Source organism: Parasteatoda tepidariorum, chromosome 2, assembly GCF_982258835.1.
Source record: "Parasteatoda tepidariorum strain Cologne lab strain chromosome 2, Ptep-v5.0, whole genome shotgun sequence".
Taxonomy (NCBI): Eukaryota; Metazoa; Arthropoda; class Arachnida; order Araneae; family Theridiidae; genus Parasteatoda; species Parasteatoda tepidariorum.
The window spans coordinates 115,254,072-115,281,204 of NC_141756.1; the positions used below are offsets into that span (position 1 = coordinate 115,254,072).

The 27,133-nt window shown below is 28.0% G+C and overlaps 2 protein-coding genes across 3 annotated transcripts in view; both read left to right on the forward strand.

Moving 5' to 3' along the window:
- The first annotated feature begins 828 nt into the window (after positions 1-828).
- LOC147816079 (uncharacterized) overlaps positions 829-27,133 on the forward strand; it is a 297,913-nt gene continuing 271,608 nt past the window's right edge. Inside the window, exon 1 of the mRNA XM_087158111.1 lies at positions 829-1,007. The gene's annotated coding sequence lies outside the window, so the exon portion shown is untranslated. The remainder of the gene's footprint in view (positions 1,008-27,133) is intronic.
- LOC147816080 (N-acetylglucosamine-6-phosphate deacetylase-like) lies at positions 1,039-25,874 on the forward strand. 2 transcript variants are annotated; one of them, XM_087158106.1, is made up of 10 exons: positions 1,039-1,399; positions 2,886-3,110; positions 7,915-8,054; positions 9,529-9,583; positions 13,480-13,689; positions 16,043-16,131; positions 17,412-17,556; positions 19,724-19,853; positions 19,932-19,978; positions 22,876-25,874. In XM_087158106.1, the coding sequence occupies exons 2-10, from the start codon at positions 2,906-2,908 to the stop codon at positions 23,064-23,066; spliced, it is 1,212 nt and encodes a 403-aa protein (XP_087014232.1). In that variant the 5' UTR covers positions 1,039-1,399; positions 2,886-2,905; the 3' UTR covers positions 23,067-25,874. The 2 variants fall into 2 exon arrangements, with proteins under 2 accessions (XP_087014232.1, XP_087014233.1); XM_087158107.1 differs by having other exon boundaries at positions 1,052-1,068.

Sequence of the window (27,133 nt, forward strand, 5' to 3'; positions counted from 1 at the left end):
CTACTATAGAAATCACAAGGTTGCTCAGCGAAGAAATTTGTCGCCTTCATGTGTGCTATATTCTTTTTCCAGTCCCGCAGTGGAATGATCGCAAAGACACGGTTCCCAGTAGAACACCGAAATCAAGCTTCATTGGCTGCTGTCAGCGTGCGGGTGGGTGACCACTTTGATCAGCCTGCGTAAGAACCGAGGTTGCGCGGTTCTGACTGTTCTACCATAAAGTACTCGACTTCGCGCGCAGATCGTCGGGCGACCAAAGCAGGGGAGCCATCTCCTCCTCAGATGATCAAAATTGCGATGGCATGTCTTCGGATCATCGTCAGGGATGTTCACCAAACCATCGCCACTAGCCCATTGTGCAGCTCTAGTGCGACGTTAATGAAGTATCTGCCAATTTACATAACTATATTCTTTCTCCACCAATGAAAATATTCTTGGTCCCGCAGTGGACTGATCGTAAAGACACGGTTCCCAGCAGATCACCGAAGTCAAGCATCACTGGCTGCGGTCAGTGTGCGGGTGGGTGACCACTTGGATCAGTCTGCGTAGTGACCGAGGGTGTGCGGTATTGGTCCTCGTTAAACTGTGCTACCGTAAAGTGCTCGACTTCGCACGCAGGTCGTCGGGCTACCGAAGCGGGGGTGCCATCCCCTCCACAGAGGATCAAAATTGTGATGGCATGTCTTCGGATCATCCTCCGGGATGTTTCCCAGACCGTCGCCAATAGCCCATTGTGCAGCTCTTGTGCGACGTAAATTAACAACAACAAAATATTCTTGCAAAAAAAAAGCTCGTTTCAAACCAGACGCTGAAAGGATTGTCAAGGGGCCTCCCTGGCCGAGTGGTATCGCCGGTCCAAACGCTCTGTTAAGCGTGGAGGTAGCGGGTTCGAATCCCGCCGTAACCCTGGATGTATTCTTTGTGATGTCTTTCTCTGAATTGTTCTATCTGTATTTTCTACTTGACAATGACTTATAAGCCTATATTGAGCACACAAGTCAGCAAATGTATGTAATTTCAATAAAATAAAATAAAAATAAAAGATTGTCAACACAAGTAACTATCCAGGTAATGCTGACCTTAACGCCTTTGTCTTGTTGTTGACTATGTCGCTAAATTGAATCCTCTTTCTTATAAATATCATTTATTCACACAGAAATAGCCTTTAAAACTCTTCTTATTTCTGAACTTTGAACTCATCAGAATCTTGGCTACCAAAATAAGTAGAATTTGTCTAATCTTTGTATGCAAAGATTAGAATTATGTTAATTTTCAAAATATTTCTAGGTTTAACTTGTTATTTATAAATTGTTTTATTTAATGAAAATTTTACAAACGAGTCTTTTTGTGCTGCCTCCTTTGTTGTTGTCGTTTAAAGAACATTGTTGATAAATATATAGTATGATTTGTATTTTATAGCTTTCTTTCCTTCGAAAGTATTTAGTAAACTTATATTTATTTAGAGTTTTTAATGATAGCATTTTACAGTTTTATTCTTTTTTTTCTTTCTTCATTTATAATTAAAGAACTATAATAGTCCTTTTGAATCTTCGTAATCTTCAAATGCATTTGTTCTATAGTACAAATCATATAGAGGATCGGAAATTTCACTTGAAAGTTTTACCACATCATTTACAAGGACTCAATAAAAAAGCGCAAATCTATTACTTTGAAACTAATCTTTATTATGTAAAAAAAACAATGTAGCTAAACACTCGCATAATATTTATATGAAACTTTTGTTTTCTAGTGTCGAGCTCAGGGGTTCAGAGTAGCGAAGAACTATTGTAGTCGCTACTATTTTATTTTTAAAGTAGTGTAATGAGTAATTTACAAAAGTGTAGCGATTTCTGACTACTACTTTTAAATTTAATTTAGTAAGGAAACAAGATTCAAACCAACTCATTTTTTTAATCTGATTAGTGTAGTTCTTAGGCGGGTTTGCCAATGAATACGTCCCTGGATGCATGTGCGTAATTATTACTGGATACGATAATATTTATATACAATAATATTTAGATATACAATAATATTTAGACAGTAATTGGTATGTATATTAGACAGTAATTATGATCAAAGTGATAAATGATTTTTAATAATTCCTAAGCAATTATGTATAATGACTATTCCTTAATTTAGACATTGTAAATAATTTATAATATTTACAATATTACAAATAAGAGCCGTTACAAATAAGAGCTAATTTATTACTTCAATCAAATCTTTCATATGTCATTAGACGCTAAAAGAATAATAATGAAAGGAAACATATTTTGTTTTGCAATATTTGATGTCCTTAATTTCTTAGAGAAAATAGAGGCATTAAACACTTAGCGAAATTTCAAATATATTAAAACTTCCTGGTATTAAATGTTCACTGTCAGAAACAGTATACAAAGTTGGAGGTTAAGAAAGCAAATTACTTAAAATTGTTTAGAATATCAATCTGGGCCTTGTAAATATAACTATGAATAAATATTTCTAAATAATTCCTCATCATTTCTAAATAATTCCTCATGATTCTGAATATTAGCAATTCTAATGTGCAAAACAGTTTTAAACATCAGTGTAAATTAAGCTCTAAAGCAAATTTTGTCTTCTGAAAATGGCGACAACGTTTCAAAAAGTTTGTAGTTACTACATTTTTTAAAAGAAAAAAAGTAATTTTGGTTATCTGCATTTATAATAATGTAGGTTACAGTATATACTACAAAAAGAAATGAGTTTCTCTTACCACTGTCTGAGTTTATGTAAGCTTGACAAAACTAATAAAAATATCAAAAAAATTATTTTATTTTTACTTGTTGATTTAATTGTTATGCATTTAAGTATTCAAATAATTATTACAGTGTGCAGTTATTTAAAATTAATATTGACTATTTTAGCTTCAGAAAAAGGGGAAGAAATGGATTTTGTTGGTAAGCTCTTCCAGTTTCACAATTGCAGAATCTTAAGGAATTCTTCAATCATAAAAGAAGATCTTTGGATTCGAGATGGAATGATTATAAATCCTGAACCTGTGTTTTATGATGAAAAGATTGTGGCTGACATCAAAGTTGACTGCAAAGACTCTTTAATTGTACCTGGATTTATAGATCTACAAATAAATGGTATGTTTATTTTTGCTACTTATATATACAGGGCACCTGGAAAGTCATGAGAAATCATGGAAGATCATGAATTTCGGTACTGAACAAAATTTGTCATGATCTATTTTTTTTTAAAAAAAAATCATGGAAATTCATAGATTTAGGTCACCGAAAAATCTAATTTTTAAAATGGAATTCACCCCCCTCCCCAATTTCATGGTGTTCCGAATATCTGAATTAGTGACAAAATCCCTATTCACAGTCATATTTTACTAAAATATGAAATGTTTTTATCATGTACTTTAAAAATTATGGTGCTCTTTCAAAAAATGAAAGAAAAAACATCATTTCTTGAGTGAATTATCTTTTAAACTTCAGTGATTTAAGAATTTTTGTTATTATTCTTTTTATTTCATCAATTTCAAATTCTAGCTGGTGCAAGCCAGTCACTAGCGAATTTTTTTATTCCAAAATGAAAACAAAAAGATCAGGAATATTTCTTTCCTTTCCCATGAACAAGAAATGTATCTGTAGAATATAATTCTGTGCAGAGAGAAAAAAATTTTTTTTGCTTTTGTATTTTGTTCAGCTATTTTATTGCTTCAACTCTTTCTTTACTCTATTTTTTTAAATTTAAAATCTATAAATATGAAGATGCAGAGTGTAACAGTTTTGGTTATTATATCTATCATTTCAATTAATGTTATTGTAATGTTTTTTTTTTAAATTGTGTTATTGTCAGACGAAATAGTAACTTTGTTAAGTCATGAAAAATTCTTGCAATTAGTCATGGAAGGTCATGAATTTGAAAATCTAAAATGTAGCAGATACCCTGACTATTATTGAAGTACTCAATCTTTCTCAAAAATGGAGAATGGGGAAAAAATTGTAGGGAAGCCTGGAATTGTCAGGGAATATGATTTGGGAGGAGAGATAAAAATAATGCATTTTTCAGCCAAAGACTTGAAAATAACCAATCTTAGCAGTGCTCAAAATTAAGGGTGATCCCAGACCACTTAAATTTGAATCAGGTCACCATTAAAATAATTATCATACTTGCAATCGATGTAAAGGGATAGTTTGCCCTTTTTTATTTATTTTCAGTTTCATGTTTTAGTTTTTGTCCCAAAATAGTATATTTTATTCTTATTGTACAATCTAACATTCTTTGTATTGTTATTTTTTATGTAAATTCTCTCCATTAACTTATTAAAAAAAATAATACTAATTGAATTGCACACTAGCTGTTGAAAATGTGCTAGTAACATCTTTTAATATGGACTGAAATATCATTTAAATCAACTAATTTTTTTTTTTTTTGAAGAGAAATCGTCAATTAAAATTTTTATACAAAGCATTTTACTATTAGATTATTAAAATTTTTTATTGATTTTCATAGCTTTAAATGTTATTGCAAATATTTTGATAACTTTCAGTTAGCAAAACTTACTTGTCATTTAATAAATTACATAGGGTGTGTAGTGTTTATTTTTGTTTTTTAAAAGCCTTTAAAGGTGATTTTTTAATTGGGTTTTTTGTAAAAAGTGCTTCATTTTCTCTTTACCAAAATAAAATTATTTCTTAATCATGCCAATTGCAGTCCTAAATTCCAAATAAAGTGTGGTTTCCATAATATATTGTTCAACATTTTCATTATTTATTCAAGCACAATCCATTTCAGCTTACTGACGTCCTTATATTGGGAAAGCGGTTATTATTTATTATATTTTATTATATTGTACTCATATGTCCGCATCATGTTTACTGAGCTGGATTCAGTTAGAAGAATTCTTGCAATCACATGTATTGCAAGTGACTTATTGATTATTGATTTCAGACCTCATTCAAACCGACAAATCTCTAAAGTTTTTGCTGATTGTGGGGACCAACTGAACATTTGCAAATATGTTTTGCCTAATTTTATCTTACTTTCCTGTTAATTTCTTTGCTTGTGCAGCACCATTGTCTGCATCACAGGCACAAGCCCTGTGACTCAATTTTTTTGGGCTTTCTGCAACGATCCTCTCTAGCGTTATTATTCTTCTGCAAGATACTATTAAAACCAACAGCTGTACCTGTTACTAATTTAAAGTAATGGAACAGTTGTATTTACTGAGAAAAAGTGTAGAAAACCCTATTTGAATAAAAATGAAATTGTAGATTTTTTTTATTGAATATAATATTTTTTATTCTAATATTATGGGCGATATTCTTGCATTTTGTTGGAAGAAAAACATGCACAATATATTTCCATTCCATCAGCTTGATGTTTTGAGGAAATTTTTCACTGTGTTCCTTTATGACTGCACCAAGATTTTTTTTAAAAATGTCCAAATGACACACCTGAAAGTGAACTTTTGACAAAACATAAAAGAACATTGTAATTTTTTTTTGTTGAATTTCCAAGCACATTTTGTATAATTCATTTGAAGTTGAGGTCTTTATTATTTCCCAAAAATTTATTGACAACTTCTTTAAAGGAACTCCGCGCTTCCTTTTAAACTTTTGTCATAATTGCTTAAAATACTTCGTCCTTCAAAATGTTTTGAATATCTTGTCCTACAAAAATACTTCAGTGTATTCATTGCAGAAAAAAAATGGGAGAGAATTTCTCACCCTTTCTCAAAAACAGGGTGAAATTTCAAAAAGTTAAGTGAGATTTCTAAAAATTAAAAAAACACGAATAGACTTGGAAAAAAAATTATTTCTTTAATTATAATACATTTTTCACATCTTCTAATTGAGTATTTTTGCTGCATCATCATATGGAAAATGTTCTATATCTACTTTTTCATCGGCTATTATACTTATTTGGCTGAAAAATATCCGTATTTGTTTCGTTTTAACTGCTTCTACCGACATTTGTTTCATTTTCAATTGTCCGTTATGGAGTAGAAGATGTCGCCTTAACAAGGTATTTGTCCATCTTACATTCATGCACAAAAAATGCAAACGTCTTACATGAAGAAACCTTACCTACGGTGAACACGTGGTTGCAGAGAAATGTGTTCTGAAAGGGATTCCGTGGTTCGGGGGGGGTGTTCTGCTGTTCACACCGGTTCTGAACAATACTTATAAATAGGGAGCTAGATAACAAGGACCGATGTTCAAAATAATGAAAGATCAAGGAAGAAAAGTGAAACGGATTTTATTCAAAATTGCAAAAGACGAAATTTTTTCCAAAATTCGTGCATTTTGAAATTGATTAATAGAGTGCGTGAACTTCTCGCGTTAATCATTTTTTATTGCGAGAAAGGAAAAAAATATGCGAGATTCTCGCGTTCTCGCGCTGTAGTGAAAAAACTGTACTTTTCTTCTCTTTCACGCATTTATGATTCGGGAAAAGCATGAACCAAATGCTTGAAACACATTCCTTCTTTGCCTTTCATGAATTGTTTTACCAAACTAAGTTTTATCTTCGGTGAAGGCAAAAGAATCTCATCTTGGTTAACCAAAGCTTCCTCATTAAAATTTTTGCTACAAATTTCCCCTCTCACATAATCCAATGTTAACTTCTTTTCCTACTGTCTCACTCACGCAGGAAACATGGATAGTTCATATCCTCCCGTGAAGTCGAAGAAGTATGCAAATACTTTTAAATCATCTTACATGATCCACATGTGATGCTTTTGTTTTCATCATTAATTCGAATTAATATATATGTTAATTTAAATTTTACAATTAAAAACCTGCAAATATAAATCATTAAAAATCTTTAAATCTGACTCTTAAAATCTCGGAATATTCTGTTTTGTCTGGAGAGAATCAACCCTGGGGCAATTATTTTTTTAAAAAAATATGCTAATGAAAAACTGTATAATATAAATTCAGGCAGCATTTTCTTATATAGACAAGAGGTTCTTCTGACTGCGGAATTTCTTTATTTCTTAACTTTAGAAGAGTATATAATTAAAGATAATTATTTGTAAAATGTCTATTTTTTCATATTTCTATATTACATTGTTGTTTTACTTTATTATTATTTTTTCTCTTTATTCACGATTTACATTTAAAGCTTAACAGTTGGTTGGACTGTCAATGTACACATACAGTTAAAAAAAAATTTATTAATTTTTTTGTCTTTTAGATAAAAATAGTTTCACAAGCTGTTTTATTTATTTTTTTCATAATTTGAGTATATCGATATTTTCAGACCTTCTTCTTTTTTCCCCTCACTCTCATGCCTGCTCGTAGTTCAATTTATTTTTAATAAATGTCTTAGTTAATTTGTGTTTAAATATTTGTCTACCTGTAGGTAATGTCTAAAGCAACCTTATTTATTTTGTCATTCTTTTTTTAAGAGAAAAAAAAAATCTGTGAAATTTATTTTGCGATTTTTTTTTTCTCCATTCGTCCTACCTTTTTAGTAATTTATTATGATACATTTTTATTCCATTTTCAATTGTGTATTTTCATGTGTTATGTATTATTAGTGTAAAACTATTTTTTACTTAATAATATAATTTCAATTATACTATGTTTTATTTTTAATAATATTTCAATTAAATTGTTTATAAATTTTAGCTAATTATGAACTATAAATTCTCAAAGCATCTTTAAGAAAATCCCATTTCAAAACAATAATCTGCTCTTAATCATATTTATTTGCTGGCAAAGGGGTTTAAGTGTCCAAAAGTATTAAATACTTAATTAGTTCTTTGTTTATATGTTCTATTTTCTAATATAATTGTTTATGTAAATAAAAAAAATATGTAAAAAATATTACTTTTACCACTGCCAATAAAAAATACACTGATATTGCTTTTAAATTTAACTAATTTAGATTTTTATGTATTGTTTTAATACTAAATATTTCTATTTATAGGTGGGTTTGGTTATGATTTTTCAAATCCTGAAAAGGATGTGTCTAGCAGCATTGATGCTGTATCTAAAAATCTTCTTCAGCATGGTGTGACCTCTTTTTGTCCCACTGTTATAACATCATCTCCTGATCAATATCATAAAGTAAATTTACATTTTTGATATATATCTTTCTGCCTAGTTGTATGTATTACATTATTCATAATTCCAGTCAAGTTTTTAGAGAGCAAATACAGCAAAAAGGAGCATTGCACTACATACAGAAAAGAAATTCAAATTTTATCTATAGTCCTTTCAAATTACTACAGGATTGTGTCAATGCAATGGTCCAGTTCCTGTCAGATTCCATTTAACATGGTATTAACAACAGTATGTACAGTGTATGAAATTCTTTCATAGACTTCTTCTCAGGAAAAAGTTACTCATGCTGACAATTATCATAGTACCATGTTGAATAGTCTTGCAAGAAATGGACAATAGCATTGATGTAACCTGGGCTCTTGCTGTTTATTAAAATAAATGTAAACTGTAATAATGTAAATAAATATAAAAACTAGATTTCTATTTTTACTATAGTTAATATATTTATTGTTCTTTTCCATACTATTTTACCATTTTTTTAAAATTAGATTTAATGTTTATATACTAATCAACAGGATTTGCTGATTTGAATCAACTTGATTTAAATCAAATGATTTTTTTTAGTATATATATTGATAGTACAGTACCATCTAAACTGTGCAATCGCTTAAGAAATGAGAAAGCTGGAAAACTTTTGTTTCATTTTATACAGTTTAGCAACAAATTACAAACAAAATATTGTATTTATGTTATCCTTAATATTGTGTACATTAATTTCAAATCACAAAATGAAAATGTCTATGTTATTAAATTAAATAACCCAGAATTAGAATTGCGCTGTCTCTTTTATCAATAAGTATTTTTTTCTCATAATATGTTTACAGTATCTTTGACATTATCAGATTTTCTATAAAGAAATTTTGTGCAAAAAATTCCAATAGATTTTAGTACATAGATTTTTTTTAAAAAAAAATTTAGCTTAAATTATCTATTTTGATGTAGTATTAAAAATTAATATTTTAATTTTAAAATATGTTGATCAAATATTTTTTTGTCAAATATTTTATTATTGATGTTGATCAAATATTTTATTATTGACTACATTTATAAACACAATCAGTTTCATTTATTTTGTCATTTTAAAAATCAAGAGAAAAAAAAAAAAGAAATCACAATTTTAAATTAAAATTATGATTTGCTAATTGAAACTTTGTATTAATGGTTAAAGTATTCTTTCAATTCTCAGTTTCATCTAGTCTTTAAATTTGAATCATGCATTTTTTTCAAAATGGTTGCTATGCATTCAAAGCTATGTATTATAATGAAAAATTGTTTTTAGTAGTTAGAGCTTCTGAAATATTGTTATAATATAGTTTTAATATTAACTTAATTTTGATTAAACATTTATAAAGTTTTTTAAATCAAAAAATCACAAACCTTGCTAATCATTTAATTCCTTACTTTCTATGGTTTCTTTTTTTTAAGTCACAAAAAACACAATACCATCAGTAATTCTATATTTTCTTTAATTTTGCAGATAATACCAAAGATAAAAACTCAAAAAGGTGGTAGACATGGCGCAGGGATATTGGGTATGTCAATTCAAGCCACTCTTTATTAAAAGTAGGTTTTATTTTAATCAGTTGTACAATATCAATTGCTCAAGTTCTTATTTGAAATTAGGAATTTAAAAAGACTAAAATTGTTGCAATGCCATTATAGGCATTGCAGATTTCCTAGCTTTTAAAATCTCTATAAATTTTATAAATGTCATTTTTTAATTCAATTAAACCAATTATTTAATTTTTATTACATTTTATAAAAAGCCCATATAAATATTTTATTCTCTTCTTAGTAACCAATGTAACGGCTAGCTTTTTAATTCAATACAAATGTATAACCCTTTAATTCACTATTTTGACAAAATTGAACATTAAATTACTTTTGTTCACTAACCACAAAAATATTTCAGTTATAGGCTTATATTCTCACAGTCTTTTTGGTGATTAAGCTATAGTCGAATTACTTCAAATTTAATACTCATAGTGCAGGGTTGGCTTTGTTTTTGGCTTTCAATAAATCACCACTCATAAGCATCCATTGGGAACAATACAGTTACTGCTTATTTAAAATTCTTGGCATGAGAACTGGAGGTTTTGCCTCTCACTCTGACTGTTATTAATTTACACAAAAATTTCACGATGTTTAATAATGCATCTCTTTGTCCCCATAAAGGGAGCAGCCTATAATTTTGATATTTTTCATTTTTATGGCCATAGATGTTTAATTTTTAATTCTTTCTCAATAAAACAGTCATTGATTTATAAATGCAATAATGCTTATGTACAACAGACCATTACCACTACTACAATAATTATTCTGACATAAAATCTAAAAAAAAAAAAAATGACATCAAAGTTGAATATCTCATATTTTGTTTAAGGGAACTTCATACTAAAAATCTTAATTTTTAATTGATACATTCTGTTTAGAAAAAAAAAAAGCTTTTCAAAAAAAAACTTTTTTTTTCTTTTTAATAATTATTATTATTTAAAAACTTTTATCTTAAATATCTAAATTTTAACAGATAATTTATAAAACAACAAAAGATGTATTAAAATACTAGCTGAATACCCATTCTTCCCTAGGGAATATTTAAAAATAAATAATTAAAAAAAGCAAATCAGTATTGAGAAACATTATGAAATCAAACTGAAAATCATATATCGACACAATTTAGAAACTTGGAAGAACCAGATAAGTGATATTTTTAGGGGAATTAATGAATTAGAATTAATAAGATTTAAAAAAAGTGTCGGACTAAATACGGGTATGTTTAATGCAACAGAACTGTTTTTGTTTTCACTTAAATTTCAACGTAACTAATTACATCAATTTTCAGTATGCTTGTATGATTTTTATTTCAAATTAGGTCACGGTAAATAAATAAAAACAAAGAAATATTTGTCCCACTTTCTAATAAGTTGAAAATTAAATAGTTCAGATGCAACTTTTTTTTCCCCTACAAATGTCATTAACCTGTTTCTTCCACCAAGTTTTTCAATTAATATAGCTAAAATAATTTTAATTTAATGTTATATTTTGTTATCTTCGATGGCTTTATATTATTGAGGTAAGCAAAGCTTGTTGTTTGTAATTCATGCCATTGAATAAAGATGAAATGTATTTAACATCTCTTGGCATGATGCTATTGCTCACGGCCGATTCATGATAATTAAAATTCCCCTTAAATTAAACACTTAATTCCAAAGTACAGGTATCAGAACTGCTTGGTGCAGTTTTAAAAATCACCAAATGTATCAATATAATATTTCATACCTATATAAGTATATTTGATACTTATTATATAACCCTTCAACATTTGAAGTTATACATATTTGTCAGTGGCAGCCAACTAAAGCCAATTTTTTAAAAAAATATATGCATTTGAACTTCATGAGGATTTTGGAGCCTGACCATTTCTCTATCTGACTTTTAATTTACTGGTAAAATATTTATAAGTAGCGGTGTAAAAAATTTCTTTTATTTCTAATTTTTTAAAATATTAATACACTGGATATTAATACCACTGGAAAAAATATTTTCTGAAACTGTTGATAACCCGTTATAGAATTCTTATCAGAACCAATTTGTCAATTACCATAATACCAGTAGTACATATTACCATCAGTGATACCTGTGAATTAAGCGTCATCTGTGAATGGGAATTTTTTACAGTTTTCATAAACAAATTTCCCATTAATCTTTCTTCAATGAGCTTGGCTCTTGAGCGTATAGCTTATTTTATTTTACTTCAATTAATACAAATTATCAATATTAATTGAGCTTTAGTGTCAATAATAATATGCAGATTTTGAAACTATCTATATGCCAAATTTCATTGCTTTCTGTCTGATAGTTTAGGAGTCTATAACGGACACCCAGACAGACACACATTCATTTATATATATATATATATACTACGCATTTATATTTATGTATGTTATTTGTATATATGTATATATATATTTACGCATGTTATAATTAAAACAAGAATCCTTTGAAAACAATGTATTTAATATTACAAAAACCATATAATGCAATGACCAAATATGTCTTCAATAATTAAATCATAAATTTAAATTGTCCACTTAATTTATTATACTAATAATTAATTCATGTAAAAAGAAATTTTAATTTATTTTTATTTTCGGTTCATATAACAGTGTATTAAATAATATGCTAATAGCTTGGAAAAAACTTTTTAAAAATGCAATTTAAAAAAAAAACAGAATTTAATAACTTTATTTTGTTACAATATAAGAAAGAAAAACATAGTACTATCTATTGAACTTAAAATAAATGAAACTAGTTAAATTAAATTGGTAGATTCTCTTTTTGGTAAGATTCAAACTATTGTTCAAGTATATTCTAATAAAGAATCTATAGTAAAAAGAAATACCAGTTCATTTTATAAAATCTTAAGATAAACAGGATTCATTTAAAATAGATGAACAGGATTATTCACTCATCTGCAAACATTTGAAAAAAGAGTATTAGTTTCAAGACATCCTTTTAATGCAGTTTTTCAGTGTACTTTCTAAACATGATATATGAAGAGCATTTTTTACCCCCATGATCAACTTAAGTAATCATTCGGGTGGAACAATTATTAGATCATTATTCATTTGTAATCTAATTTTTTTTTCATTTTTAAAATAGTTTTTATCCCTTCTGTTTAATGAGCTAATTGATATGCTAAGTGTCATATAATTGCATTAACAAATCTGACAAACCTTGATTTAAAGCAGATTATTTAATTCAACCCTTAAACAGAATAACACGAACAATAAAAAATTCTTTAGGTAATTATGAATTAATAATTAATTTTAAAATATAATAAAACAGTTAAATAACAAAAACTCTTTGTGTATAATAATTTTTTATTAATAGATGACAAATATCATGTTTGTTTGAACTTGTTTGGAATAAATTCAAGAAATTGCTAATTATTTAAAGTAAATAGTATAATTAAGTATTTTTAAAGTTAAAACTATAAAATATTTTTTAACTATATTATTTTTTAATTTATAATGTTATTTATACAGTAACTTTCAATGAAGATTTGTTGCAAAGTTTCCTCAATTAAGACAGTAATTAAACAATGTCAATTGAAATACAAGTCCTTTTAATAAATGTTTCTAAAAATTTCTATTTTTTTATATTTATTTGAACATTAAAATTAGTTCAATACATTTTTGTTTATAATTGTTTACTTACATAATTTTTAAACTAAATGCCCTTTCTTTCTCTTCTTTTTCCCTTTCTTTTCTTGTTTTGTATATAATTTTTTTATTTTACTTTATGAATAAACAATTAATTTACTTTTTCTTCTCTTAGTTTCCAAATTTCCCTTTAAAAGCTACGCAAATAAGTATGGCACTGTATTATTAAAACAATTAAGTGACTAATTCAACAATTTTTGTAGGTGTTCATGTAGAAGGTCCATTCATTAATATTGATAAGAAAGGAGCTCATCCTGTCCAACATATCAGGCATTTAGATAATGGTATTGAGGATGTCATAGAGACATATGGTACTTTGGATAACATCCGCATTATTACTTTGGCACCTGAACTCGATCCTGATAATACAGTAATCAAAGAGCTTGTTCAAAGAGGAGTCACTGTTTCATTAGGTATTTCATTTTATTCTTCTTGTAGAATCTTATTACAATTAGAATTTTTATTTATGAATACAACCTTATTTACTCTTTTGAATTTTTTTTCTCTGTGTTTTACCAATTGCTAAAACTTTTGATAGGATTTAAATTTTTTTTTACTTTAATGTATTCCTGTTCACACTTTCTTTTTACTTGAATTAAGATATTTTATATCCATCGTCGAGCAGCCGACGCAATTTTGGGTTGATGACAACTAAGTTTCGACTCCGTGGCCTTGTAATTTTGAACCGATCTAGAAGGCAAAAAAAACCTCCTGAATCAGTAGCCTCAGAGGTATGATTTGTTATGGGAACATGAAGGACTCTGTGACTCGACAGATTTGAGGTGCATCAGTCACCATTTACTGCATGGGAAGTCTTCAGCCGTCATATATCGAGCCCACGAACTCTGGGCATGGACATGGGCCCTACCGACCAGTCTATCCCGGCCCTTTGAATTAAAATTGTGTAAATGCTATTTTTATGGCACAACCTCTTAAATAAAATGAAAATGAAATTATTTTTAAGTTCAGGGTATCAGGGTTGGCACAGGCAACTAAAATGAAACTATTCGCAACTATTTTCAGGAAAAAGAGACTATAAGGAGACTTTTCTGTACTCCTAGCAATGTTTAGTATAAATTGGGTTGAAAACTTGTTGCCTGCGAAATCTTCTGAACACACTGAATTTCTTTTCTTGAAAAATAAAAAATGTAAAATAAAAATAATAAAATTTTAAAAAATTAAATAAATAATTAAAACATTAAGAAATACAAAATTTTAGATTGCAAATTTGAGTCATCATTTCTTATTGTGTTCAATTTGCACAGATTTTATCGTAAATCTATTTCGTTTCTCAATCGCCTTTTCAATGGTTATTGTTACAAAATTCTGCATGATTTTTAAAATCCCAATTTTTAATGCGATATTACAATGCGTGAATTTCGAATTTAAGTCATCACTTTTCACAAAAACTCACCATACATAATATTTACGTGCTATTATAATATTTACGCGAATAGTTCATAGAAAAAATATCATATTTGCCACCAACTTGACTAAATGGATCATAGTATATGACAATTAAGTCATTTAATAAAATTTTAGCCTTATTTTTGCTGAATTTTTTTTCTTATTTAGGCAACTATTTTCATGTTTTAGGCTACTAAAGGCAACTATTTTGTTCATTTTTTTCTGTGGCAACCCTGGGTATCCGCGCACCTGGAATGTCATGGAAAGTCATTAATTTCAGTATTGAACACAATTTGTCACGAAATATCCTGACTTTAACTATTTTTTTAAAAAAGTCATGGATATAGGTCGACGAAAAATCTTATTTTTGAAATGGAATCTATCCCCCACCCCCTAATTTCATGGTGTTCCGAATATCTGAATTTGTAACAAAATCCCCACTCACAGTCATATTTGATTAAAATATGAAATGTTTTTATCGGGCTCTTTAAAAATTATGTTGCTCTTTCAAAAAAATGAAAGAAAAAACATTTCTAGAGCAAATTATCTTTTAAACTTCTGTGATTTCAGAATTTTTGTTATTATTTTTTATTTATTTTTTATTTTATAAATTTAAAATTTTAGCTGAAGCAAGCCAGTCATTGGCGACTTCTTTTATTCCGAAAAGAGAAGAGAAAAATCAGGAGTATTTCTTTCCTTTCTGATGAACAAAAAAAGTATCTTTAGATTGTAATTCTGCAGAAAAAAAAGAGAAAAAATTTTTTGCTTTTGTATTTTTTCAGCTATTTTATTGCTTCAACTCTTTCTTTACTCTGTTTTTTAAATTTAAAATCTATAAATATGAAAATGCAGAGTATAACAGTTTTGGTTATACTACCTATCATTTCAATAAATATTACTATAATGATTTTTTAAATTTATTGTTGCGTTCTTGTCGGTGAAAATACTAACTTCGTTAAGTCATGAAAAATTCTTGGAATTAATCATGGAAAGTCATGAATTTGAAAATCTTAAATGTAGCAGATACCCTATAAATTTTTATGAGACTATAGAATTGGCAAATAATTTGACTTTTAAATCTCAAAATGCAATTTTTTTTAACAAAAAGAAAAAAACCAGAATTGAATTTTATTCAATGACTTCTAATAAATAAATATTTATTACACCCTTCCTTTAGTTATTTACAAGCTATGAGATATATTCAAAATTTCCATGATCCTAATTTTGGAACTAGAAAAGTACGAGATTTTTAACTGTTCCCTGAATCGCGATTGAATTCTGCAGCGGCTCTGGCGGTATCATTATGCCTGTTATTTATCAATAATTCAATTTATTTAATATATTTTATTCACTCTATAGGTCACTCAGCTTGTCACCTCTCTGAAAGTGAAAAAGCAGCAAATAATGGGGCTTCATTTATAACACATTTGTTTAATGCGATGCTTCCTGTAAGTTGTGATTTTTTTAATAAACCAGTTTCATCTATTTTATTTTTGATTCAGCATAGTTTATAACTGCTGAAAACCTAAGTCCAATACAAATGATTTTGTAATTAAAAAAACTTCTAAAACCCTATTTTCATTTTCAGATTTATATTCTTATAAAACTATATAAATAACAGCAAAATTTTAACTTTAAATCTTTTAATGAAAGATAACCTAAATCTAGCTGTTTGTATAAACAAACAGGAAAAAAAAATCGTCTTATTCAGTAAATTATGAATATTTAATTAATTTTTTTAATTAAACAGAAATATTTCTTCTGTAAAGTTATAATAATTTTAACTTTGTTATAATATTTCTTCTGTAAGTTCTTTTTATTTACTTTTTACATCAACATTCTATTGGTCAAATTGAAGCAGTCCAAGTGTTTTCAAACTATTATTTATTATTCAGAAATCTAGTAAAAATTATCCTAAATTCTAACCTTTAATTTATTATTTGTATCTTTGTTTAAAGTTATTTTCTTCTAAATTATTTAATCTGTTATTTAAAAATCTCAACGATTTCTATAATAGTTTAATTTTTAAAAATTGTATTGAATAATTATTTTTTGAGAGTTTATTTATAAATGTCTTTCTTACTTCTGTGTAATCATGCGAAATTGAAAAATTTTTGTGAAATTAATTTTGTTACTCTTGTGTAAATTCAGATTTTATCATATGTTAAGTTTTTTTTCCCTTCCATTTATTTAACTGTTTGAAGGTATTCATTTAAACTAACTAAACTCAGCGGTGCGACAGCCCATAGAGGGCCAATGCCTACTGTTCCCATCTCAGTTTTCTTGACCTTGGGCTCTGGGGTGCAGGAGCAGATATTCCGGTCAGGTGGTCAGCCGAACGCGGAACCCCCAGTGTTTAGTTCCCAAGCATGCTTGGTACTCATTTATCGACCCACTGAAAGGGTGAGTCAACCTTGCCCGGCCCGAGGATCGAACCAGGGACCTGTGGCACGACAGCGCGAAGCGCTACCGCTTTACCACCTGGCGTCATTCATTTAAGCATTATTCAAAAATTATATTTTAAACTAAATTTATACTACTTAAATTTTTAAAAATTATTATTTGCAAATTGTAGCAAGCATAATGATATGGTCCTTTTTGTTAAACAATGAAGAACTGCAATTTTAAAATACTTCTATAATTTACTTTTTTTTTTCAGGAAAAAATATTTATTCTGTTTAAGTTTAATTCATTGCATTGCTTGATATAATTTTTTTTATTTTTTTAGTTCCATCACAGAGATCCAGGTTTGGTGGGATTACTTGCAAGCCATAAAATTCTCCCTCCTAAAAAAGTATTTTATGGACTTATTGCAGATGGTATACACACTCATCCTGCTGCTCTTAGGATAGCTTTTCGCACAGATCCTAAAGGTAACAGACTTATACATTATATTTATATGTAAGCAACTATAAAATTCTTTATATCAACACTAAATTTACTCAATATATATATGATTATTAAAACGATGGACTTTATTGAATTATTTTATAAATGAAGTGTGGGGAGATGAATTTTCGACAATATCAGCCTTCATCTATGAAAAGGTACCCCATCATAAAATCGAGTTAATATGTCTTAAATACTAGTGAATTGGAATTTTATTTGTGTAGTGGTAGACGCACAACAGTACTCCTCCACCAGAATTATATCTGTGATAGAATTCGATGAACGGATGCCACTAGTGGATTCATTGCTGTTTGTGAGAAGCCGAGAGAGCTGTAGTAAGATCACCTTACATTTTGCTGATTGTGAGAGCTGTATTAAGTTCACGGTCGTGGGTGCTCTTGTGTTGCCATTAGCAGTCTAGTGTATGCAGGCTGGTGTTGCGTGTGATCGTGACTGAGTAGCAACAGCGCGAGGAGAAGGTCAATTGCTCAATGTGGACAATCCATCAAAGTAGGCGTGTTCAAATCGAGATGGGAGTTTCTGTCAAGGTAGGCGTGTTCACATCACTTCCAAAGGTCATCAATGTGGGTAGAGTTGTTATTGACAGTGTCAACCTTCATCTATAAGAAGGTACCCCACCATGGAATTGAGTTAATATGTCTTATATATTCTAGTGAATTGTAATTGTATTTCTGTAGTGGTAGACAGTCTAAAGAAGTAATGAAACAAGAAACTTTCAAAGTTTTTAAATACAAATTACTAATGCTAAATTTTCTCTCGTTTTACTGACAAACAAGTAAGTGATTTCCAAACTTGTTTAAAAAACAGAAGTACCTAACGTTTAGTCAAAATAATCACAGCAACATAGTGGTCATTTAGGCAACTATTATTTCTCAAGTACTGGAAAACAAAATTTTCTAGTTTTCTTATTTCTTTGGTGAGTAGACTATTCACTGTCAATTTACATTTTATGAAGTAAAAATTAATTGATATGGGTCAGTCTTTTTAAATAAACCTGTATTATAGATATCTTATCGGCTAATAAACTCTGAATTTTCAAGAGTAATATGTTTTTTTTTTTAAAAGCTCATTAAGTTTCTATAAAAATCATTGTAGTAAAAAAGCTTAGTTGCATAGCTATTAGTTTGTGATTCGAACAGAATTCAAATATACGTAATTCAAATTTACATAAATTCAACTTAGTATTTAAAAGTGTTTTTTGAATTGTGTTAATGTTAAATAATATCACATTATTGTAAGATAATATTAACATAAATTGAACTCATCAAGTTTTTGAGGCTATGTTTTGAATTGCGTAAATGAGACTGTCAAAAATGTCAAATGGCTGTCAAATGAGACTGTCAAAATTAAGTCACATTGTTGCAAGATAACAAATAGTGAATGAATAAGAAAGAAAAAAAAATTTAATTTATTTGTGCAATTTTTTTCAATTAATTGTAATAGATATTTTGAAGCAGACAGTATTGATCCATCAATATTATCTTTTTACTTGACTCAGCAAGATCTCATACTTACATTTGAATAAATACGACAATGCTTCAGCAAAAATAGGCCTAAATGTATTATTTATATAGGCCTAAATGTTGCCAATTTCCTAAATGTAACCATTGTGCTTGTACTTAATTGTTTTCTGAATATGGGCCATGATGTTAAATAAAGTAAATAACCTAATATACAGTGATTGAAAGGAGTGACGGACTGTATCTATTGCATTATTATTATCATTATTTTAGAATATTATAAAAAAGTATTTATACAATTTTCCCATTATACAAGATGGGAAAGGAAAATTTTCTATGCTATTTTAATTGATTCATAAATTTATTACTGAGTTATTTATCAAATTATATATTTTCTTAAATGTTTCAAGATCGTGTTCTGGATCTAACAATATTATGCCGATTTTTCGTGAGAAAAAAAAAAGGAAATGAAGTCCCATCCATTTCTCTTTTCTTCTATTAAATTTTTGAAACTGAAAATCAAGCATAAAATTTCAGCTTTAATAATGTATGTGTTTTCATTTTCAAATAATGAACTTACTTCTCTGCTTTTTAGTGCATATTTTAAATAGAACCTTTGTAAATATATTTTTTCAGATTTTATCACTCATTGTATTTTTTGTTTTCAAAGGTTTGGTTTTAGTAACGGATGCCATATCTGCTATGGGATTGAAACCAGGTACCTATAATTTAGGTGATCAAGCAGTGACTGTTACCGAAGACCGTGCTGTTGTTGCCGGGACGGATACTTTGAGTGGAAGGTAAAATACTTTATTTTTTGTTGTTTCTTTTTTTTTTTTCATTATTCCATTAACTTTTTTTTTCTTTTTTTCCCACAGTATTGCTACTATGGACTTTTGTATTAAATTTCTTCTATCAGCCACTGGTAAGATATGCTCACACTATTTGTTTTATCTATCTATTTAGAGTCATTTTTAAAATTGTCTTTCTGTGACTGTTACAGATTTAAAAACATTTGTGCAGGAGTATGAGTGGTGTCAAATTTTTTTAGCAAACTATAAATACGATAAAATAGAAATATCTATCCTTTATAAGATTGTGAGAATAAGATTAAATATACATAATATTTTGTTACTCGGTATTCAATATCTGCACACTTAATATATTATATGTTATAGTTTTTTTACCCCACAATGGACTGATTGTTTAAGACATGATTCCCAGTAGGTCTCCTGAGGGGCCAAGAATATGGGGTATTGTTCCTAGTTAAACCGTTCTACCGTGAAATGTTCGACTTCTCACGCAGGTCACCTGGCCAATACAGCTGGAGTAAAGGATCAAAATTGTGATTGCATGTCTTTGGATCATCCTCAGTGATGTTTCCCAGACTGTCGATATTAGTCCATTGTGCGAGTCGTGATGGCTCTGGGGATAGAGTGTTTGCCTTCCAATGAGATGAACCAGGTTTGCATTCCAGCTACCGCTGTTCGATACGAATTCCGAATCTGGCTCGGACGGACCACGTGCAGGCATGAGATATCCTAAGTAGTAGAGGGATCATGGGTTAAAGTCCCTTTGCCATCAGACTTACCATGAGAGGTTTTCGTGGTTTTCTTCTCCATGTAATGCAGATGCGGATTAGTTCCATCAAAAAGCTCCCTTTAAAGGTAAATTTCTCCCTATACTTGATCCAAGAGTTCCCTTGTCTTCTGGATTGGGTTATAAGATATAATATCCTATTGTGCAGCTCAATGTAAATAAACTACTTCTACTACTAGCATTCATAAGTGATTAAAAATCATTAGTGTCCTCATGGGATGTTAGTTTTCAGTACTATAATGTATTTCTGGCTTTTTAATAAACTTTTAAGACTGAAAAAGACAGAACAAGAAAAGTTTTAAGAGTAATGGCTAAATAATATAAAAATAAATAAATAGTGCTTCAGTGGAACCATTTTTTGTAATGGGCTTAGTAAGACAATAGGAGAAATTTGATTTTTTTTTTCATATTGAATTGTGTGTACTGTTTAAGTAATTAGGAGTAAAATATTTTTTCTACATCAGAATTTAAAAATTGATTAAGTAAAAAAATGAAAACCTCAAATTGGAGAATAATTCAGATAAATTTGATTTGATTTAATTAACGTTACATATTGAAGAATTAGCTATTCTCCTTATCTAATGATAAAAATTTAAGCAGTCATCTTGTTTATTTACTTATAAACTTTTTTGTCCATATTTCTGTCTTTAGAATTTTAGAAATTTTTACCCATGGTATCCTTTCATTATCTCCTACTCATATCAATGGAAAAGCAAAATACAACCAAGGTTATTATAAATTGAAAAGTCAATGTTTTTTTTACAACATCATTGAACGGCAAACTCATTTTTTCGGTTTACAACTACCAATGTTCAACTTTGTTGCCTTGTAATTTTGAACCCAACCCAGAAGGCAAAAGAACTCTTGGATGAAGCATTGGGATTAATGAGTCTTTATATAGGACTTTTTGATGGAACTAACCAGCATTTGTGTGAAATAAAGAGGAAAATCACAAAACCTCCCACAGTTCTAATCCGTTTTCCACTGAGGATATTTTTCATCAGCACTGTGATCAGAACCCATTCGTTCAGGAAGTAGAAATGCCTGATGCACAACCTTTGATTGATCATTTATTTCAAAATTGTCAGGTATTCACTTTAATGACCCCCTTGGTCCGCAATCAACTGTCGCAAGTGTATTAAAAGTTTTTTGTTTTCTTTCCTTTTAAATAGCAGCACAATTTTTCCAATTATATCCCATCAGTATATCATTTTTGGTCCAGAATAGTAGTTACTATTCTTTCTAGTTTTAAATAATACATTTTAATTTCTCTTTTGACTATTATTCTTGCCTTAAACTAACACCTGTTAAAAATGCATTTATTTTTAAATGGAGAAAAATGTTTATGTAGTTTAGATAATGTTGGCTGATTTTGATAGTCACAGTATGTATGTTTTTGTTAAAAACCATTTAAACTGTAGTTACAATATTTTCTGGTGTAAAAGTAAATTTGTTTTTTTTTTTTAATTTTTATTTGATATTTTTTAAATAAGCGTCAAGATGTTTTAAATCATGTCAGCAAATTAATTTATTTCTTTTAAGTCAATTCATTTTTTTTAAAATCATTTATTCAAATCAGCTTAAATAAAATTCTATTGATTTAAAAAAAATCATGTATCCAAGTAGTAAATATTTTCCTAAAGTTTAATTTCATTGATATTAAAAATTTTATGTTGCTCAATAATGCTTAAAGTATTGTTTGATGTTTAAAATAAACTAATTAATAAAAAAAGTAACAAGTGAAGATAAATGTGCCTAATTGAAAACTTATTAAATATTTAGTTTGTATACATATACAATCATCTACACTTGCTCTGGCAAGGGTAATTTAGAATAATTTATTTATGTTTCCTTATTTAAAATAATTTATTTTTAATTTGAAATTTAATTGATAAATTGAGTCTTTGTGTTCACAAATTTATAAGAGTGTTGAGCTGTAATAGCTACAATTGTTTTTTATTCAGTGATTAATTTGTAATGAAATAATTATTTTAGTAAAAAATATTAAGTATTTAAGTAATAATGCAATTTTACATAATAATGAGCATAACTTGTACAATTTATCAGAGATTTAATTAATAAATGTGAAGAAAAATTTTTTTTTCATTTAAATCAAAAAAATATGATTTAGAGAAGAAAAAATCCAACTTTTTAAAACCATTTACAAATATAAATATATATGATGAACCATGTTTCAAATATAATTTTTGTGTTTCTCCTTAGGTTGTACCCTTGTTGAAGCCCTAGAATGTGCCACTCTGCATCCCTCTCAAGTACTTGGTATTACTTCAAAGAAGGGTACCCTTGATTTTGATACTGAAGCTGATTTTGTACTCTTAGATGAACAATTGAATGTTCAAACAACCTATATAGCTGGTGAGAAAGTATGGGGAAAAGATTTTCTTACAAAATAAGATTTGTAAAGGAATATATATATACAGTGGAATCCCAGTTTTAAATTGTTCATATTGTATGTTATCTTGCTTCCTGCGTCATTTTCTGTTGGTTCGTGGAAATTGCCGATACTGTTAATGTTATTATTCCTGATCTTACGTTACCCCTTTAAAAAAATTCCCATTTTATTCATTAAGATCAAAATTATACTAATCTCGCACTAACTTTTTACAATTTCTTTCTTTTTTTTTTCTTCTTTAAAAAGTGTCTGTGAAAAGGCACTTCCTCTTTGAGTACCAAAATTCTGGGATGAGAGCTTAAATTGAAAAACTTTCGAGTGGAATTTTTTTACAATCCAGTCATTTAAAGAATGTTACACTAAACATCAGTTTAGTTAATAATTTCTTGTTTCTTGTAACCTTCAAAGTGTTATTAAAGCAAAATTAAATGATCTGTAAGCTGTGAATTTGATTTCTGCAAAATTGGACAGTGTCGACTAAAATGGGCTACAAATTGATTTAATAAAGCAGGCTCCTCCATATCCAATGGGAATATAAGCCCTTGCGAGTAAAGTTTGGTGGCCGAAGATCTTTTGAAATCGATAATGCATGTATTAACTGCAACACACATTCCATTACTTTTTAATTCCTTCAGTGTCTGATTTAATGCCTTCTCTAAATGATAGTGAGGAAAATGACAAAGATGAGTAAAAAATATTAAAGAATATACCCAAAATTGATCAAGAGTTCCAAAGCATAAAAATTCTGAAATGATATTATTTGCTACTCCCACAAAACTGATAACAATATTTATTTATTTTTGAAAAGCAAATTTGCGAACCATAGTAAGTACTGTTTAAGATATTGTCAAAATAATATCTATACACGATAAACAAGTAAATTTTTAAAAAAAAATTCTACTAATTCATATTGTAATTATAAAATTTTTAAAAATATGCTTTTATGTTTTTTGGCGACTTAACATTGTTCCGCTTCGTGCATTTTTTAATGCTAGTCCGGCTGAAAACTTAAAATTGGGAGTTCCATTGTGTGCATATATATATTTCAGATTTAGCTTATATTGTGTGTATAGGGCAAAATAAGAAAATATTGTTACCGGCCAGTGGCTATTTTTAACTTTTTGATTGTTGCCACTTTTTTAAACAATTAAAAATTCTATAATTAATTTTAAGAAATTAAATTATTGAAAAAAACATGTTAATTTTACTAGTGCAACACATTTATTTTGAAGCATTTCTCAAAATTTGAGAAGCACTACAAAGTACAAAATTAAGAAAAATTTGTTCCAAATAGATTTATGTGAAATTAAGTTCTTACACATAACATTTTTAACTGCCAAAATTGGGGTATTGAGTTTTTGAGCCAATAATGCAACATAAAATTTATGTTTATGAACAAAAAATAAGACTTACCCCTTGCAAAATAAATTTGAAATAATTGTAATCATAATGTTGAAATCATATTCATTGGATTACTTTTGAATATTTTGAAGAAGAAAAAATATTTTGAAGTTAACTTTATTTCAAATGAAGCCATTGATAACCCAATTCAGTCCCCCTTAAATTTTAAATCAGTCTTAAATAACCTGAATCTTCCGGAGATAATTACAGATTTCTCAAGTAATAAATAACATGAGAAGTTGATAGCACATGTTATTGAGCACACATGGTGCATTTTTGGCAAGAAAGTGGCAACTAACTAATAAATTATTTATCAAGAAAAAAATTTTGAGTTGCTCTGTGTCTGGTGTTGACCTTTAATTTTGCCCAGCATTATATTTAATTCCCTACATTTCATTATTATGTTGATATAACTGTGCCAAATTTTAACGCATTTGTATTATTGAATTATAAATACATAAAATTATGTATGATTGTTTGAAAAACATTTTGTTCACTAATGTTCTTGGCCAGTAACCGCCTTATTGTAAAGTACATAACAAAATTAGAACTTACTATGCTATGAAATATTTGTGAAGTTTTTGATGATTTTAACTTTAAAAAAATAAGAAAAATGCAACTTTTTATTTCTATATAGATTTAGCTATATTTGAAGTAATGTGGTTTTATGAAGTTGAAAATTGTGAAATTTAGTAGTAGAAATGTTATGTCAATCACCTTTTAACATTTAGAACTTATTTTTTTGCAAAGTAAAAATAAAGTTATTTATACAATTTTATATAATGACTATCTCCATTTTAACTTTTAATCCAATGAACATTAAAAACTTAAATTCTCATGTTAATATTATGATAAAAAATTAGCTTCATATATACATTAGAAGAAAAAAAAATTCTAAATTTTCAGTTAATGATAAATAGAAAATATGCCATGCAAACATTTAGGAAGTATGATTTACGTAAGAAATAAACTTCATTGACACAGTATAATGCCATTATTATTTGCCATTACATTTCTGACTTGTGCTAAAAGAATTATAGATTAAATTTTGAAAAACAAAAATATATTTTTATTAATTTTGTCAGCTGTATTTTTGTGTGTGTGTATGTTTGTTGCAGATTTATAAAATTCAAATTAAATAAATTTATTTGTTTCTGTAACTTAATGTTCTTGGATATATAGTATTCACTAATATTTAAAAATGTTTTGCTCACTTTTATATATTGTGGATTACTTTTGACTCTAATATTGATTGTTATTATACATATATATTTTATTCATTTCAAAGCAGTATGAACAATATACATTCATGAACTTTAAGTTATTTTGTTTTGTAATTAGATAAGCAATACAATTTTAAACGTAACGATATTTCTAAATTTTATACAATAAAGATATATTTTGTGATGAATATAGTTATTTTGCTTATAGTACATTGTTATTTTTCTTACATAATTAAATGACATATTTAACATTAGTTTAATTGATGATATTTTTTGGAAATTTACTGAGGGTTAACAATACTAATTAAAGTGTTGAACTGGTTAAATAGAGTTATTAACGATTCTGTTTGTAACAAGGCACATATATTTCACTTATCAATAATTTAGAAAGAATTCAGACAAGTGGCTGCAGTCTTTTCTTGCAAAAAAGAGGGGGGGAGGGGATCCTACTTTCTCCCCTTTTTTTCTCAATCAAGTTTCTAAACTTAAAGATACTTTAAATCAGGGTTCACCCAGCCCAAAATCCACGATTCATACATTTTTTCAAAATCTACAAATCAAAGTTTTTATTCTAAAACAAAATAATCGAAAATTAAAATCATTTCTGAAAAAAAAACTAACTTCCAAGCAATTGAATATAAGTTAACTTGATACATAAATTAAAATGCATTCAACTTGATTTTGAGAGCAATGCTTATATGTACCTTTAATTAGGATAGAAAAGCGATGTATCTGTTCTTATGAAGAACAAGAGATTGGTGCTCCTCAAGTTTTATGAACATTTTTTAATTTATATATATTATTATTATGTTTTTACTAATCAAATTTTCATTACAAGTGCTTAAATTTTGAAATGTTATAAATTTTGCATTTAGTGAATACATAGGCAGATTGCAGTGATTTAAATTAAATATACTGCATTTATAAAAAAAAATAATCAGTTTATAGGAAATGAAATTAACGTTATTTTCTTAAGAAAACTCTAAGATATAATTTTTAAGTTTAATATATTATTATAAACTATATGAAACTAAGTAGTATTCAATATTTTATGATTGTGATAAAATTGAATTAAGTTTTTTTTTCTTTTTCCTTAGTGTAATGCTATTTAAATTCATTGTAATGAATATTTTTATAAAAAAAGTTTTAGAGTATAAAAAATGCAATTCTGCTTAAGAAAATTTAAAATTTTTGAGCCAAGTTGTTTCGTATGTTAGCAATTTAAAGGTACAACAAATAAATGTTTTGTTGTTCAATGTTGTTAGCACATCACTATTGACCAGAAAATTATTAAAAGATATTATTCCTTAATTAACAAATATCTAGATTACTTTAATTGTCATCAGCATAAAATTATTGCACAATATATAGATATTTTTTAACTATAAATTATTTCTTTATTTGAAGGTATTTACTTGAAATATTTATAGGGTGCGTAGCGTTT

Bases quoted from the DNA above. Each gene is read 5' to 3' on its own strand.
- LOC147816080 (XM_087158106.1), top strand. From the start codon at position 2,906: ATGGATTTTGTTGGTAAGCTCTTCCAGTTTCACAATTGCAGAATCTTA. The intron at 3,111-7,914 runs GTATGTTTATTT...TTCTATTTATAG, and splicing joins TATAGATCTACAAATAAATG to GTGGGTTTGGTTATGATTTT. The intron at 17,557-19,723 runs GTAACAGACTTA...TTGTTTTCAAAG, and splicing joins TTTTCGCACAGATCCTAAAG to GTTTGGTTTTAGTAACGGAT.